Source organism: Loxodonta africana, chromosome 1 (assembly GCF_030014295.1).
Source record: "Loxodonta africana isolate mLoxAfr1 chromosome 1, mLoxAfr1.hap2, whole genome shotgun sequence".
NCBI lineage: Eukaryota > Metazoa > Chordata > Mammalia > Proboscidea > Elephantidae > Loxodonta > Loxodonta africana.
The window spans coordinates 135,225,796-135,239,934 of NC_087342.1; the positions used below are offsets into that span (position 1 = coordinate 135,225,796).

Genomic DNA, 14,139 nt, shown 5'->3' on the forward strand with positions numbered 1-14,139 from the left:
TCAAGGGTTTCCACTACACAATGAAAGTAAGGAGTATTTCTGGAATGCAGACGATTTCCTGCAATGTCTCCTAGTACTCCCAGGTCCAGTGATTAATTAAAGTCAATAGAAAATCACCACACAATACAGAGTGGACTGCTGATGACCCAGACCCTTCAGGAATGAAGGTTTGAGTCACCCTACTGGCAAGGAACCATGACCAGCTTGGGTGCTTGGTGAGGGCAAAGAAAATACAGAATGGGTAATGAAAGAAGGTAATTATAAATACTATAGCAGAAAGAGTCTGTGATAGTTATTTGTACTTCTTCCTTATTTTTTTATGAATACATGTATATATATAGTAATGATTTTTTTTTCCTTCTTTCTTCTGTTCCTCTGCAATATAACATCAGATGTGCTAATAGTAGTTAACCTTATACTTAAGTATTTAACTTACAGGACATCAAAGGGAGAGTATGATTCAGCTAGAAGAGGCATGAACAACATCAAAAGATAGATAAGGGAGCTTTGTATTCTCTTGGAGAGAGGGTTAGGGCTTTTTGGTTGTAAAAGGGATAGTTGCATCATGTTGGATGAAAGCATGATTTTGCCGTTGTCTTTATTTGGCAGTTAAATATGGTTAAAGGGGCATATATGAATGCCAAGTTGGTGCGGGGTGGACTGTGATGCTTTGTACTGTGCAATTTTAGCTAAGCTGCAACTAAGTTTTTTAGAATTCTCTTCCTTGGGTGGTTCTGAGTTGGTCTTGGCTGCAAGAGACAGACCTTTTGTATGAGATTTGGAAGCCTGCAGTGAAGCAGATGCTGTGTTTTTTTTTTTACTCTCTGAAGGTTGGTGCAGGGTGCTAGGCAGGAGGGCAGCTCACGCATTAATCTGCTAGCTCACTTTGTGGGCATGGGACAGCACTAGGCCATAGCTCCTTGAGTTCTCAGATGATGTACTCCCTCAGCATTTCTGAATTCTGGGCTAAGTGTGTATGTAGCTCTGGGTGAAGGGAGTCAGCTTCTACTGCGGGTAACTCATGAAGTTGGAGGGGGTGAGAGAGACATGGGTTCCATTTTGACCTCATGGGTTGCAGTTGTCCTTGTGTGTTCTAGTTCTCCTTTGCTTTTTCTTGTCTTCATCCACATTTACCTTTTTTCCCCTACTGCCACTCTTGCTGATTTATAGCGACTTTAGGCTCCACAGAGGAGGATGCAGAGGCAGTGGCTTGCATAGACTGTTTTCTTTACCAGCTTCCACAATTGCATGAGAAGGGCTGTCTCTTTTCTGAATTGAATCCCACCCTAAAGACAGCTCAGGAGAGACATGGGAATGGCATGGGATTATTAGGCCAAACACTGTTCACTTTTCATGGGAGAGACTTACGTGATTTTTTTTTTTTTTTGGTATAAAAATACATGAACTTTATTCAAAAGAGAGTTTCTAAGATGCTTCAAAGACTATTTACTAAAACAACACTACTTTTATTGTTGTCTCCTTAAAGGAAAAGTAATATATTTTCATTGTAGAAAACTTGGTAGATACAGGTAATCAACAGGATACCAATAACATTTTGGTGAATGCCCTTCCAGCCTTTCTTCAGTGCATATATCTATAATGTATGTGTACACATATACATACTTTATTTTTACAAAAACAGAATCACATTTAAATTCTGCTTTATTAAACAGACTTTCCCCCCGTGACAGCATATTGTGAATATTTGTCTCTAGATAATTAATCTGTAATACACCACATAATTTTTAATAATGTCACAGTATTCAAAAAAAAAAATGAATATACCACAGTTTATTTAAGACAATCTCTTATTAGATGTTCAGGTTGTTTTCAGTTTTTCTTAATTAGAAAAAAAACAACAACTTGGAGATGAACATTTTTCATGAATCTCTTCAACAAATTTTATCTAGGATCTACCCTGTATCAGGCATGTAATACCCACATTTTTGTGGATAGCCACATGCTGAAATTTCTGTATGACTAAGCTTTTCAACAAGTGTGTACTGTGAGAAGGAAAGCATGAGGAGGAACGTTGTGTCAGTTTTAAATCTGAATAAGTTAATTTTGTAAAAAAACAAAGTGGTTCTAAACCTTTCTATGAGCCTTCTTGGAATGCAACATTTTCAACTTATCTTTTGAACTCCCTCTTACATTTGCCTGTCTTTAAAATAAACCTTAATTTATTGATCCACCTCCATGAAGTGAAGGCTTGAAATAACTTTCTTGTTGTTCTCGACTTTCGTCATTAAAATCCAAACTAACCAAACTTGTTGCCATCATGTTGATTCTGGCTCATAGTCCCCCCCAAATTTGTCTCTATCATCTGTAGACCTCTTGGTGGGGACAGTGGTCAAGAACTCCGCTACTAACCAAAAGGTGAACTTCAAATATACCAGCCGCTCCTTGGAAACCCTATGGGACAGTTCTACCCTGTCCTGTAGGGCCACTGGAAGTTGGAATTGGCTCTATGTTTGGTTTTGGGTAGACCTCCTGTGGTGCATTGTACGCTGAAGTGAACCGGAACCGTAGGCCCCACTCTAGATCTGCTGAATCAGCATCTGCGTTTTCATGTGAACCCTCATACACTTTAGAGTTAGAGAAGCACAATTTAGTGCTTGACACAGCCTGCTTTTGACCTGGGTCTCCTCTCTGAAAAACAGAGGTGAGAAAACCAGACCAGCAGTAACAGCTGTTCAGAGATGGGATCTGCACCTAAAGATCCACTTAGACACTCTTCACCCAACCCCAGTCCTGTTTGGACAGGAAGTTGGCCACTAAAGATAGGCTACCCTTAGGAGAGGGCATAAGGGACCACTGCAAGCTGTTCAGCAGGGTGAAAAAGGGTGGAACAGGAAAGGGAGGAAAGCAAATTCCTGGACTCCAAAAACCACAGTTTGTCTAGGTGCTACTTTCTCCTTTATTTAGCATACAGCTTTGTCATGAGACATCCCTTTGCTGACCTTTTTCCTTCTGTGATTTGCCCGGTAGTAAAATGCCACCATCCAAAACTTTTCTCCATGAATTAGAAAAGTTTAAGTTGTCAGAGACTGAATGTGTCTGTTTTTCCAAGTTTCTGGCAGTTCCTTACTTTTATGGTGTAGTCATGGTGAAACCTGAGTCATCTGAAGATGGTGACTGTTGCCAAAGAACCCGGGAAAGGAGCTACAGACAAGCCAGGATGGGAAAGACCTGGAGATATACAACTGTTGGGCACCAGAGGCCACTAGGCCTTCATTCCAACAAGAGAGCTACCCAACCCCAATTGTTTATACAAATTGCTCTAGTTTTACAGTTCTAATGAGTACTTTGTGTAGCAAATGAATATGGAGACAGCCAAAAGGATACAAACATATCCCCAGAAAATTGTTTTTCAGAGTTCCAAGTAGCAACACCTAATTTTTGCGTGTGCCAGAATTCTTTTTTAAGTAGGGAAACCTCATTTTCCCAGAGAGGAAAATAATGTATCTAAAATCTTTTTTAAGGAAAAAGTTTTCTTCTGTCCCCATTCATATACGTTTAATTTCCCAGAAAATACACCTTGGCGTGTGTATGTGTGTGTGTTTGTGTGTGTGTGCCTTGGCGTGTGTGTGTGTGTGTGTGTGTGGCCTTTCCCATTTCTCTAAAATTCTGACTCACAGTCTGGAGGACAATGATTGATTTTTTTCCGCTCAACATAGCTGCTATGAATTTCTCCTCACAAGGATGGGCCTGTTTATTCACTCTGGGCATCTTTGGTAAAGCGCTAATGTAAACAGCCCGAGGAACCCGGTGGGCGCCCTCTGTTCTCCGCCGGGAATTGGGATACCGGGGCCAGGCTGGGCTGACCACATTTAGAGACCACCTTCTGCCCCCCTGGATTTGCCATATTTGCGAGAGCAGCGCCATTGTGATGAGGGTGAGAGGGGTGGAGCCACGAAGTCCTGTCTCAATTTAGATCTCCCACTCTGCTTTTAGGCGCGCCCATTTCAGATTGCTAAACTCGAGAGTCAGGGGGAAAAAAAACATTAGGGAGGAGGTGGAAAGCCACACCCCGTAGTGCCCGCGAATTTTCTCAGCAAACGGCCGCCGCCTGGGCAGACGCTGCCGAGATGCGGGGCCAGCCGCTCCTGACCGTCACCCACCTTCTCTGCGTGTGGACGGCCGCCCTGGCCGCGGCCCCCGGGTAGGAGCGCGCGCGCGCGGGGTGGGCGCCGGGGCGCGGCGGGCACGGCCGCCTCTGCCGGCCTGGGCCCGGGGCTCCGGGAGGTGGCTGTGGCTGTGCCACAGCGGGTGAGAGACGGCTGCGCGGCGGCAGTCCCCAGCCGGGCACTGGCCTGGAGACTTGACCACATGTCGCTTCTTCGTGTTCTCCGTGGGCCAGTTACTTTCTTCACCCATGAAGTTGTTTAAGCATCTCAGGGACATTCTGACTTTCTAAATACAGTCATTTTCAGTCTACTTTGCCTCTGCCTTTTCCCTTCACAACTTTTGGTTCCAAATAACCTGCCTTCTTCTCTTAAGAACCTACATATTTTTTCTAAGCAGGGTGCTCAACTTTGGCTCTGCCACAGTGTGGCTGAGGTGACTGAAGTGTGGGTTCAGGTGCAGGTACTGTAGAAACATAACTAAGGAGAGCTCTGAAATAATGAAAAGTGCCTCACTCTTAAAGGGTTTTGCAGTTGAGCCCTAACCTAATTCTTAGCTTGGGCAGAGAAAGTGCTATTTTTGTGACATTTTTTTTTTTTAAATCTACTACACCTGGATTCATAGCTACTCTATGATTCGGAATTGACTGGAGCACAACAGGTGTGGTTCTTTTGGTTTTTTACTACACCTGGGATTTTCGCCACTGGTAGTTTACCTTCAGAAGGTGTGTTTCAGTCTATGGTACTGGTTAGATGACATGTCCTTAGGCGAATGCCCAAGCATAAAGGTTTGAATAACAAACAAGCAAAATCCTAGGTTTTTTTTTTAAACTTAGAAAAAAATTACACTGATAATGAGATCATCCGTAAAAGAGTGGCTTAGAGGCTTATACTTTGTACTTCTGCATGCCCCATTGTAAGCCATTTACATTGTGGTTCATCCTGTGTTGTTTGTGGTTTATAAAATGGAAATAATAACGCAGACCTTCCCTAGTAGTAGTAGTGGATGAATTACTGAATTAAAATTGATTTATGGGAGTTATTGTTTCAATAGCATTTCAGTGCAGTTGCAAATGGAACAGTGGGACAGTGCTAATTGGAATAATTGCAATTGGCACAGCATAGGGGGTTGTATCTAGTGAAATTTGAGGGTCACAAAAGAGTGGAGATGTGAGGATAAGAAACTTTGCTTTTCCCTTGTTGGGAACTCTTTAGGCCCCGGTTTCTGGTGACGGCCCCTGGGATCATCAGACCAGGAGGAAATGTGACTATTGGAGTGGAGCTTCTGGAACACAGCCCTTCACAGGTCACTGTGAAGGCGGAGGTGTTGAAGATGGCATCAAACGTCACTACCCCAGTTCTGGAAGCAGAAGGGGTCTTTGAAAAAGGTAAGATAAACAGCGTCGAGTCTTATCCTTTTGCAGTGGTGATCGGAATATCTTAATAAACCCATGTGTGTTAGGTAGGGTAACAGAAATTTCAGTCTTGCTGTGGCTTACATAATACACTTATATCCTGACTCATGTAAAGTCCAAAATGGTGCTCCTCGGTGCTCTTCCAAATGGAGATTAAGAGACCCAGTTTCCTTCCATTTTGTGGCTCTGCCATTATCAACAGGTGGCTCCTAAGTTGGCATGGGAAGAGCATGGAGTTTCTCATGTAGGAGGTTTTTATGAGCCAGGCCTAGAAGTGGTTCATATTACTTCTGCTCATATTCCAGGGGCCACACCTAACTCTCAAGGAGACTGAAAAGTGTAGACCACCATGTGCCTTAGAAGAGGAAATAGGCATAGTTAACAGCTAGTCTCTGACACAAAGCCATATTTATTTCATGCAGAGGATTTTACTAAATAGGCCTGAGGTAAGGAAAGGAAAAGAAAAGCTATACAGTAGTTAAAATTTAGTTTTGTGGATGTTTCCTAAATTAAAAAAATTTTTTTTTTTATTGTGTTTTAGGTGAAAGTTTACATAGCAAATTGGGATCCTTTCTAACAGTTTTTATACAAATTGTTCGGTGACGTTGGTTACAATTTTCACAATTTGTCAGCATTTTCATTATTTCCTTTCCGTGTGATCTGTATAGCGGGTTACAATTTTCACAATTTGTCAGCATTTTCATTATTTCCTTTCCGTTTGATCTGTTTAGTGGTTGCTTTTAGATGCGCGTCTATTACTGCTGATGTTTTCTGGTCTCAGGACCCTTTACTCAGGTGCCAAGTACTGAGCTAAACCCAGGGCTTCTAATACACTTGTAGGTGCTCCCAGATGGAACAAGGGCTACATGTCTAAATGCCAACAGGGGCCAGCCAAAACAAGAGACCCACCAGAGGGCGTTTACCCTGCCTAAATGCATTTGAATGCAAACATTTAAAAAATACAGTCAATTCTCATTATTCATGGAAAGGAGCTGTGAACACTGAATTTGTGAATACTGAGCTGTTGCTCCTAGGGGAAGTAAAGGGTTAGAGTTCTGTGAGCTCTAGGCACAATATTTTTTTTCCTCTAAGTTTTATTTCATTGTTGTTTCCTAAGTTTTAAACTAACAGGAAAAAATAAAAATAGTGTGAAAGTGGTAGCCACTTGTGCAAGAACCAAAGTCTTATGTTTAAATTTTGTCCTCTAACCTGGACCAGGATTAAACTGGGTCAATGAATGTCTTTTTTTTTTTTTTTAATACTGAGGGAAAAAGTAATTTTTTTTTTTGTGATACATAAGTAAACATTTTTTATTAAAATGAACATTTATTGTATTTTGTCTTCTAATTGTGAAGGTAATACAGCCTTCTAATTGTGAAGGTAATACATACTCAGTGCTTGCAACTCAATAAACACAAGAAGTAAAGGATATAAATCAATATTACCCATAATCCTACTGCCCAAAGATAAACATTGTTAACTAGGAGCATGTTTAGATGTTTAATTAGAGGCTAGAAATTGAGGCATAAATTCCTATAATGTTAAGAATTATCTTTAAAAAGAATCATATAAGGGCACATAATAAAGGGTGGGTAGGATTTCACAACAGTTTATTACAGAAATGTTTATGCTATACTAGCATAGAGAATTTACTATACAAACAAGATAAAATCAAAGTTTATCCGTGTCAGTGGTTCTTTCCCCACTAGAAATTAACTGACTTGGTGTGTAAGTTTGGAAGAGGTTATATGTGCAGGGGCCAGGCCACCTTATCCCTCATATCAGGGAAGTGGGAAGCCTTATTTCCCTGGAAAGGAAGTGTAGGTTAGTGCTAAGACCTGAGTTTGAGTCCTAGCTTACTCTATACTGCTTGGATGATCTTGGGCAGGCTCCTTAACTGCTCTAAGCTTCAGTTTCCTCGTCTGTAAAACTGGAATAATGAAACTTACTTCCCAGGACAGTGATAAAGTTAAATTCAGTATATGACACCTACTCCAAACCTGTTGCCATTTTGTCAATTCTGACTCATAGAAACCTTATAGGACAGAGTAGAACTGCCCCATAGGGTTTCTAAGGAGTGGCTGATGGATTTGAACTGCTGACCTTTTGGTTAGCATCCGAGCTCTTAACCACTGTGCCACCAGGGCTCTCTGACACTTATTAGGCACTCATGAAACAGCAAATGTTTATGTTATTACTAATAATACCCAAGAAGAAGAGGATACAGGAAGTATCATTTCCTTTTCATATGGAGGCAGATCTCTACTTTCATTATTTCTGAAAATGAGTGAATTCTGATCTTTTGATAGTAACTAAAGAAAATATTTAAATACTAAATCACAGTCGACAATGCTTTAGGCAGTTCCACATTTATTATTTATTCACTAAGAATTTATAATTTTGGCCCTACTAGTTTTTTTTTTTAGTGTGGCAGTTTTACTGCAGTACAGAGGTCTGGAGTAACATGGGTGATTTTGATACATATCTGGGGCTCTTTCTTGACTATTTACATACTCTTATTCTAGAATTTCTCCTGTCATTGTCTTTTCAGCAGTCTTCCCTATCAGTTTTTTCCTTGTCTGCAAACAAATAGTACCAGTCCTGGGGTGTGTATTATTGTGGCTTGGTTTTTAACTTTATTCTTAGATTTTTCTTTTGAAAGGAGAGTCCATCCTATTCCCTTGGAACGGCTCAAGTGCTCAAGACTGGGTTGGACAATACTGTACAGCGAGCAGAATGGGTCTTTGAAAAAGAAAGAAGGAAAAAAAAATTTTTTTTTTTTCGTGGGCTGTTTTTGACTCTTTGAAAACCTGCGCGGGGAGATCTGCCTACAGACATCTGCCCCGTTTCACTGAAAATGCCATTGCTGGGAGCATTCTCCGTCTCTCAAAGGAGAATGTTGCTCTATTATCAGAAGCTGTGAGTTATTGTTCTCAAAGCAGATGCTTCCTGTAATGTTAGCACTTAAGGATCAGGACATTTCTCCTCCTTGTCCTCACATCCTTTGCTTTATCTGGCTTCTCCAGTTGTAACAATATGCCGATAAATGAGAACTTCTAAATGAGAGCAGTTTGGATCATCACAGAATTCATTTTTTTCCCCCCATCACATAAGCACAGAATTAATAAATACATTTTAGCTCTGATTGTTTCATCACTTCCTCATGAGGTCATCCAAGAAAAGGTTGGTTTTAATAAAGATTTATTTTCTACTAGGTGTAGATAAGGAAGGGCCCTGCTTCTTAGTGGTTTGTTTCCAGCAGTCGTGTCCTCAGAAATCACTGGGGCAGAATGTATTTCTAGCTTACTTTGTATCAGAAATAGTAATAACTAAAGGGTTCAAGTTACAGAATATACTTTAATAAAGGCAGAAAAGTATGACTTAGCCTCAGGGAAGAGTTCATTTATTCTTTTGACCTGTATGGGGAAAATTTTATTTACATTTCTACCCCTGAGGCAGAAATGTGGCACAGTGGTTAAGCGCTTGGCTGCTAACCGAAAGGTCGGCGGTTTGAACCCACCAAGCTGCTCTACGGGAGAAAGATGTGGCAGTCTGCTTCTGTAAAGATTTACAGCCTTGGAAACCGTATGGGTCTTATAGGGTCGCTATAAGTTGTAATTTGACTTGAGGGCAGTGGGTTACCCTTGAGACCAGCAGTATTAATTGTGTTACTGTTAGTTTACTTATTCTTTTTATACATTAATTCTACATTTATTGGAGATCAGTTTTTTCTTTTTTTTTTAGTGAACAGTAGCTTTTTAGAAAAATCATTTCTGTTAAACTTTGTGGACTTCTGTAAAGGTGAGTTAAGGCCTCTTTAGTGGTAAGAGTCAGGTACGAAAATGGGTTGTCATTATTACTACTGCAACCACCACCACCATCATCATCATCATCACCACCATCATCTCTATAGTGAATAGAACTAGGTTAATAATCTCCTTCTCTTTTTTTTGTTGTTGTTGAAAGTATACACAGCAAAGCATACACCAGTTGAACAATTTCTACGTGTACAATTCAGTGCCATTGATTGCATTCTTCAAGTATGCGACCAGTCTTGCCCCTTTTCTGAATCATTCCTTCCCCAGTAATACGAACTGCTCCTAAGCTTCCTATCTGCCCTTTCCAGTTGCTGTTATCAGTTGGCTCTCACATAGATAATTCTTCAGAAGAGTACGATGTTCAAGGCAAACATTCTTAAATAAAAAACCCAACCTACTGTTTGGTTTAAAGACTTCTGGGGATATATATCTCTGTATTTTTATTGTGCTTCAAGTGCAAGTTTACAGTTCACATCAGGTTCTCATACAAAAATTTATACACATATGGTTATGTGACTCTAGCTGCTCTCTCTATAATGTGGCAGCACATTCTTCCTCTCCACCAGCTCCTGTCCTTCTCTGCCTTGTCGTCTTGCCTCCAGGCAGGAGCTGCCCACTTAGTCTCATGTGTCTACTTCAGCTAAGAATCACAGTCCTCACTAGTATCATTATATGTCTTATAGTGCAGTCTAATCTTAGTCTAAAGAGCTGGCTTTGGGAATGGTTTTAGCTTTGGGTGAACAGAGAGTCCGGGGCCATCTCCTCAGGGGTCCCTTCAGTCTCAGTGAGACCGTTAAGTTTGGTCTTTTTACTGGATTTTGAGTTCTGCACCCCACTTTTCTCTTGCTCCGTCAGGGACTCTCTGTTGTGTTCCCTGTCATGGCAGTCATTTGTGGTAGCCGGGTGCTATCTAGTTCTTCTGGTCTGAGGCTGATGGCGTCTCTTGTTTATGTGGTTCTTTCTGTTTGTTGGGCTTCTTGTGTCTTTACTGTTACTCATTCCCCTTTGCTCTAGGTGGATTGGGTTCAATTGATGCATTTTAGATGGCTGCCTGCTAGCTTATAAGACCCCATCCCACCAAAGTGGGATGCGGAACATTTCCGTTATAAACTTTGTTATGCCAATTGACCTAGATGTTCCTGGAACCATGGTCCCCAGATTCTCAGGGATATTTTTGATTTAAGGTTTAAAGATTATCACAGGGCATAGGTTCATAATCTTATCTTGGTTTATATAAAAATTAGTTAAGTAAACATAATTGACAAAACATAGTAAAATGTTTGAAAATAGGCATTTGAAATCAGGTCACATTATACTCTCGGATGGAGAGTGATCCTGGCTATTTACCTCTTCTCTTACGGGATTTTATCTCTTCTCTTACTGTGGTGTTGCCCTGGAGTTCCATGACAAATGAAGGAAAAAGAGTTAAGAACATGTATATTTACAGGTCATAAATGTGAACGCTATAACCCCTCATCTGTTAAGGCATGTGAAATAATTAAATTATTTTTGGATGTATTTGAATCTATAATTTCTGCTTTGTTTTCCTTTTCTGTGATTTCATATTTTTATTTGTAAGTTTTCAGTATTTTTTCCTGAGGAAGATTTGCTTCAAATTATAGAGAATACACACTTTACATCCGTTAATGAGTTCATTGTCACTGGTTTCACATAAACCTGATTTTAAGATAAAACCTAAATAGAAAATGCCAACTGAAATTCAGATGCCCTGAACAGGCATCCCCTAGTGAGTGTCTACTGGTCTGGAGGCACAGATTATGGTGCTAAGCCCACTTCCATCTTTCCAGTGAGGTATTGGGGTGAGACACACTCTATGAATATGTATATGTCCTTTAATAATTTGTTTTTTCTTTTTGCCCTGAAATTTTGCAGACCTAATGGGATGTTTAACTTAGTTTTTAAAGAATTAAACATCTGCTTTGTCTTCTACGTCTTTCTTTCTCACATTGTCTATGGGGTACTGTGTTTTCATCTTGATCCACTAAATGTGAGAAATCAGTATTTCTTAAATTAGAGATGTTAACTGAAAAACTTAAAAAAAAAAAAAAAAATTCCAGTTCTGTTAGGATGGCCTTCTGGTGGAAATAAAGCTCCTGAACATAAGTTTCACTACTTGCAGACCAGAATCAGTGCCACGGTGTTTATGAAAGTAGATGAATTATTGTAGCATGTGGGCAGATCCTCCCTGTGCAGGTTTGCACAGGCAGCTTTGCCAGTAGAACTCCGTCTGAACCTGTAGGTACGTGAGAATTATTTTTAAAGGGTGTGGGCTCTCCATTCACATACATATCTTCCTTACTGTGTGTGATATATATATAAACAGGTAAATGGTGCTTGCAGGTAAAGGACCATAGTGTGATCACTGTGTTTGGACTCTGAATGCAGTTGCTGGGCCTTTTGCTTAGTGTTGTGTGGCTGTGGGCAGTCATGATCTCTCCAGGCTTCAGTTTTGTCATCTGGAAAATAGTGGTTCCTATCTTATGTAATTATATGGTTGTTGTGAGGATTAAATGAGGTAACATATTTAAAGCACTTAACACATAGGGATTGTTCAAGAAAATGGTAGCTACTGTCATTAGAAGATAGTAGCAACAACTCATGTCAAAGGCAGTTATTAACCACCTAGGAGAGCAGGGAAACTGAGAAGGGAATGGGGAAGGAATTTAACGGATTAAATATTGATTTTCCTCAGAGTGCAAGGGACTTTATGTACGTTATTTAATGTAAGCAACCCTACGACTTAGGCGCTATTATCTTCATTTTGTAAACGAGGAAACTGAGACTAAGAGAGAACAATTTTCCTGACTTAACCTAGTTAGTAAATGGTGAAGCCTGGATTTGAAGTTCGTTCTGAATCCAGAGACCATAAGGTTTTCTACTGCCTGGAAGAGAATGAAATAATTTTTCTTATTTGCTTCATTTTGGGATATTGATGCAATGTTCTACCAGTCATCTTCCTCTAAAATCATTTTCACATTTGCTTGCAGTAGTTTAGCCTTGGATCTAATGAAAGCTAATCTGGATCTAAAGAATGGTAAGTTGAAATGCTTGTACTCCTCTTAATTTACTTTGAGCACCACTGAGTTTTAGTGCTGAAAGGGACCTCAGAGGTAAGCCAGTTAGTTCAATCACGTCATCTTATGGCTAAGGAGACCTGAGACTTGGTATGTAGTGATTTGCCCAGTGTTAAGTAGCTTATGGAAACCCTGGTGGCATAGTGGTTAAGTGCTATGGCTGCTAACCAAAGGGTTGGCAGTTCGAATCCACCAGGCGCTCCTTGGAAACTCTATCGGGCAGTTCTGCTCTGTCCTATAGGGTTGCTATGAGTCGGAATCGACTCGAGGGCACTGGGTTTGGTTTTTTGTTTAAGTAGCTTATTGGTGGCAGAGCTGGAAACAACACAGGTCCTTAAATTTACAGTCCAGTATTATTTTTCGTTATTCTCTAGGGGACTTTCCTGACATATGGAGAACTGTGTGTAAAGCTAGGATATATTTGCAAATGTTGATTCATCTGATAGAGAAGAAAATAAGGCTAACTAAGCAGCATTAAAATGCTTGCTTGCATATTTGTGCAAGTTTCTTATTTCAGCTCAAGATAGAGTTACTTTTTATGGACCAATGATTCTGAGCAGGTGTGGGTGCAGGGATGGGAGCCTCAGGGATCTTTTAAAAACTAAATTCTGTTGATGTGTTTCGCAAAATGTGAATTAATTGTACTTACTGAAAGTGCCCATTCATGGCTCCCCTTAAAATATGGGTAGGGTCCACTAGTCTAAATTTTATTTTAAGCAATAACCGCAGATGAAGCCTACTCATTTTAAAATTTCAGAATGACTGCTCTTTAGTATCTCATAAATTGTACTCGACTAAGCACTGCAAAGCCTGAGAATGAGTAGCATGCCCTTGCAAGGCCAATGATGATTCATGGCAGCTGGGAGAAGGCCCCTCTTGGACTTCCATATTAGCGTTTCAAGCAACCCCCCAACCGTAAGCATTGGTGTTAATTTTAAGCAGTGGAGAAATGTGTCTTGTGGTTTGATTATGAATCAGTGATTGGATGAATTTGAAAGTGAATATACAGATTCTCTCAACTCCAAAATAAGCATGTGCTGCTCCTCTTCTAACACTGAATGAGTCACTGTCTTAGTGACTCACTGTAGGTTTGCGGTCGAAACAGAAATCAGATCCTCTAAGAACTTGAGCTGGGTTACTGTTCAGTCCTTTATGTTCTGTTGAGAGGGCTTTACAATGATGAAAATAGTTGTTTCCTAGTGTCATTTTCCCCATTTATTTATTATTTGCTGTATGTGAAATGTGGATGGATGGGGGGTGGGGAATAAGAAGGGGGAAGGCATTGGAGGAGGTTCAGAGGTCACAGAAGGATAAGGTATAATATTAAAAATTCAGAAGACTAGGATGTTGTTCTTTTTTATGTAAAAAGTTCAATGTATTTTGTAAATAGTGACGTTGTATTGGTACTGTTATCTTTTATTTCCAGAGCTGTACAAATGTCCATTCATGAGTGTTCCACCACTGCTGACTTATTGGGCTTGTGGTGGGAACAGTTACTTCACATGCCAGGGCAATAGAGAAGGGAAGGGTGTGCCAGGGCAAAGAGATGATGGCCGGGACAGGCAGTCATGAGAAGGAGATAGTGGTTGTGTGCTTGCTTTCTGAAAAGATGTTGCAGTCTGCTTTGGACATGAGTTTTGGGAGACATTCAGGTAAAGATGCCCAGCTAGTTTTGAAACTGTAGCTG

At 40.4% G+C, this 14,139-nt stretch overlaps 1 protein-coding gene across 4 annotated transcripts in view; it reads left to right on the forward strand.

Annotated features, from left to right (window-relative positions):
• CD109 (CD109 molecule) overlaps window positions 1–14,139 on the forward strand; it is a 227,911-nt gene that overhangs the window by 62,344 nt on the left and 151,428 nt on the right. For 3 of the 4 annotated variants that reach the window (XM_064288035.1, XM_064288033.1, XM_064288038.1), the window contains one exon: window positions 5,340–5,512. In XM_064288035.1, the coding sequence (XP_064144105.1) occupies window positions 5,340–5,512 (173 nt within the window). Of the gene's footprint in view, window positions 1–3,927; window positions 4,163–5,339; window positions 5,513–14,139 lie in introns of those variants that run through there. The other variant, XM_003404389.4, reaches the window with a different exon arrangement.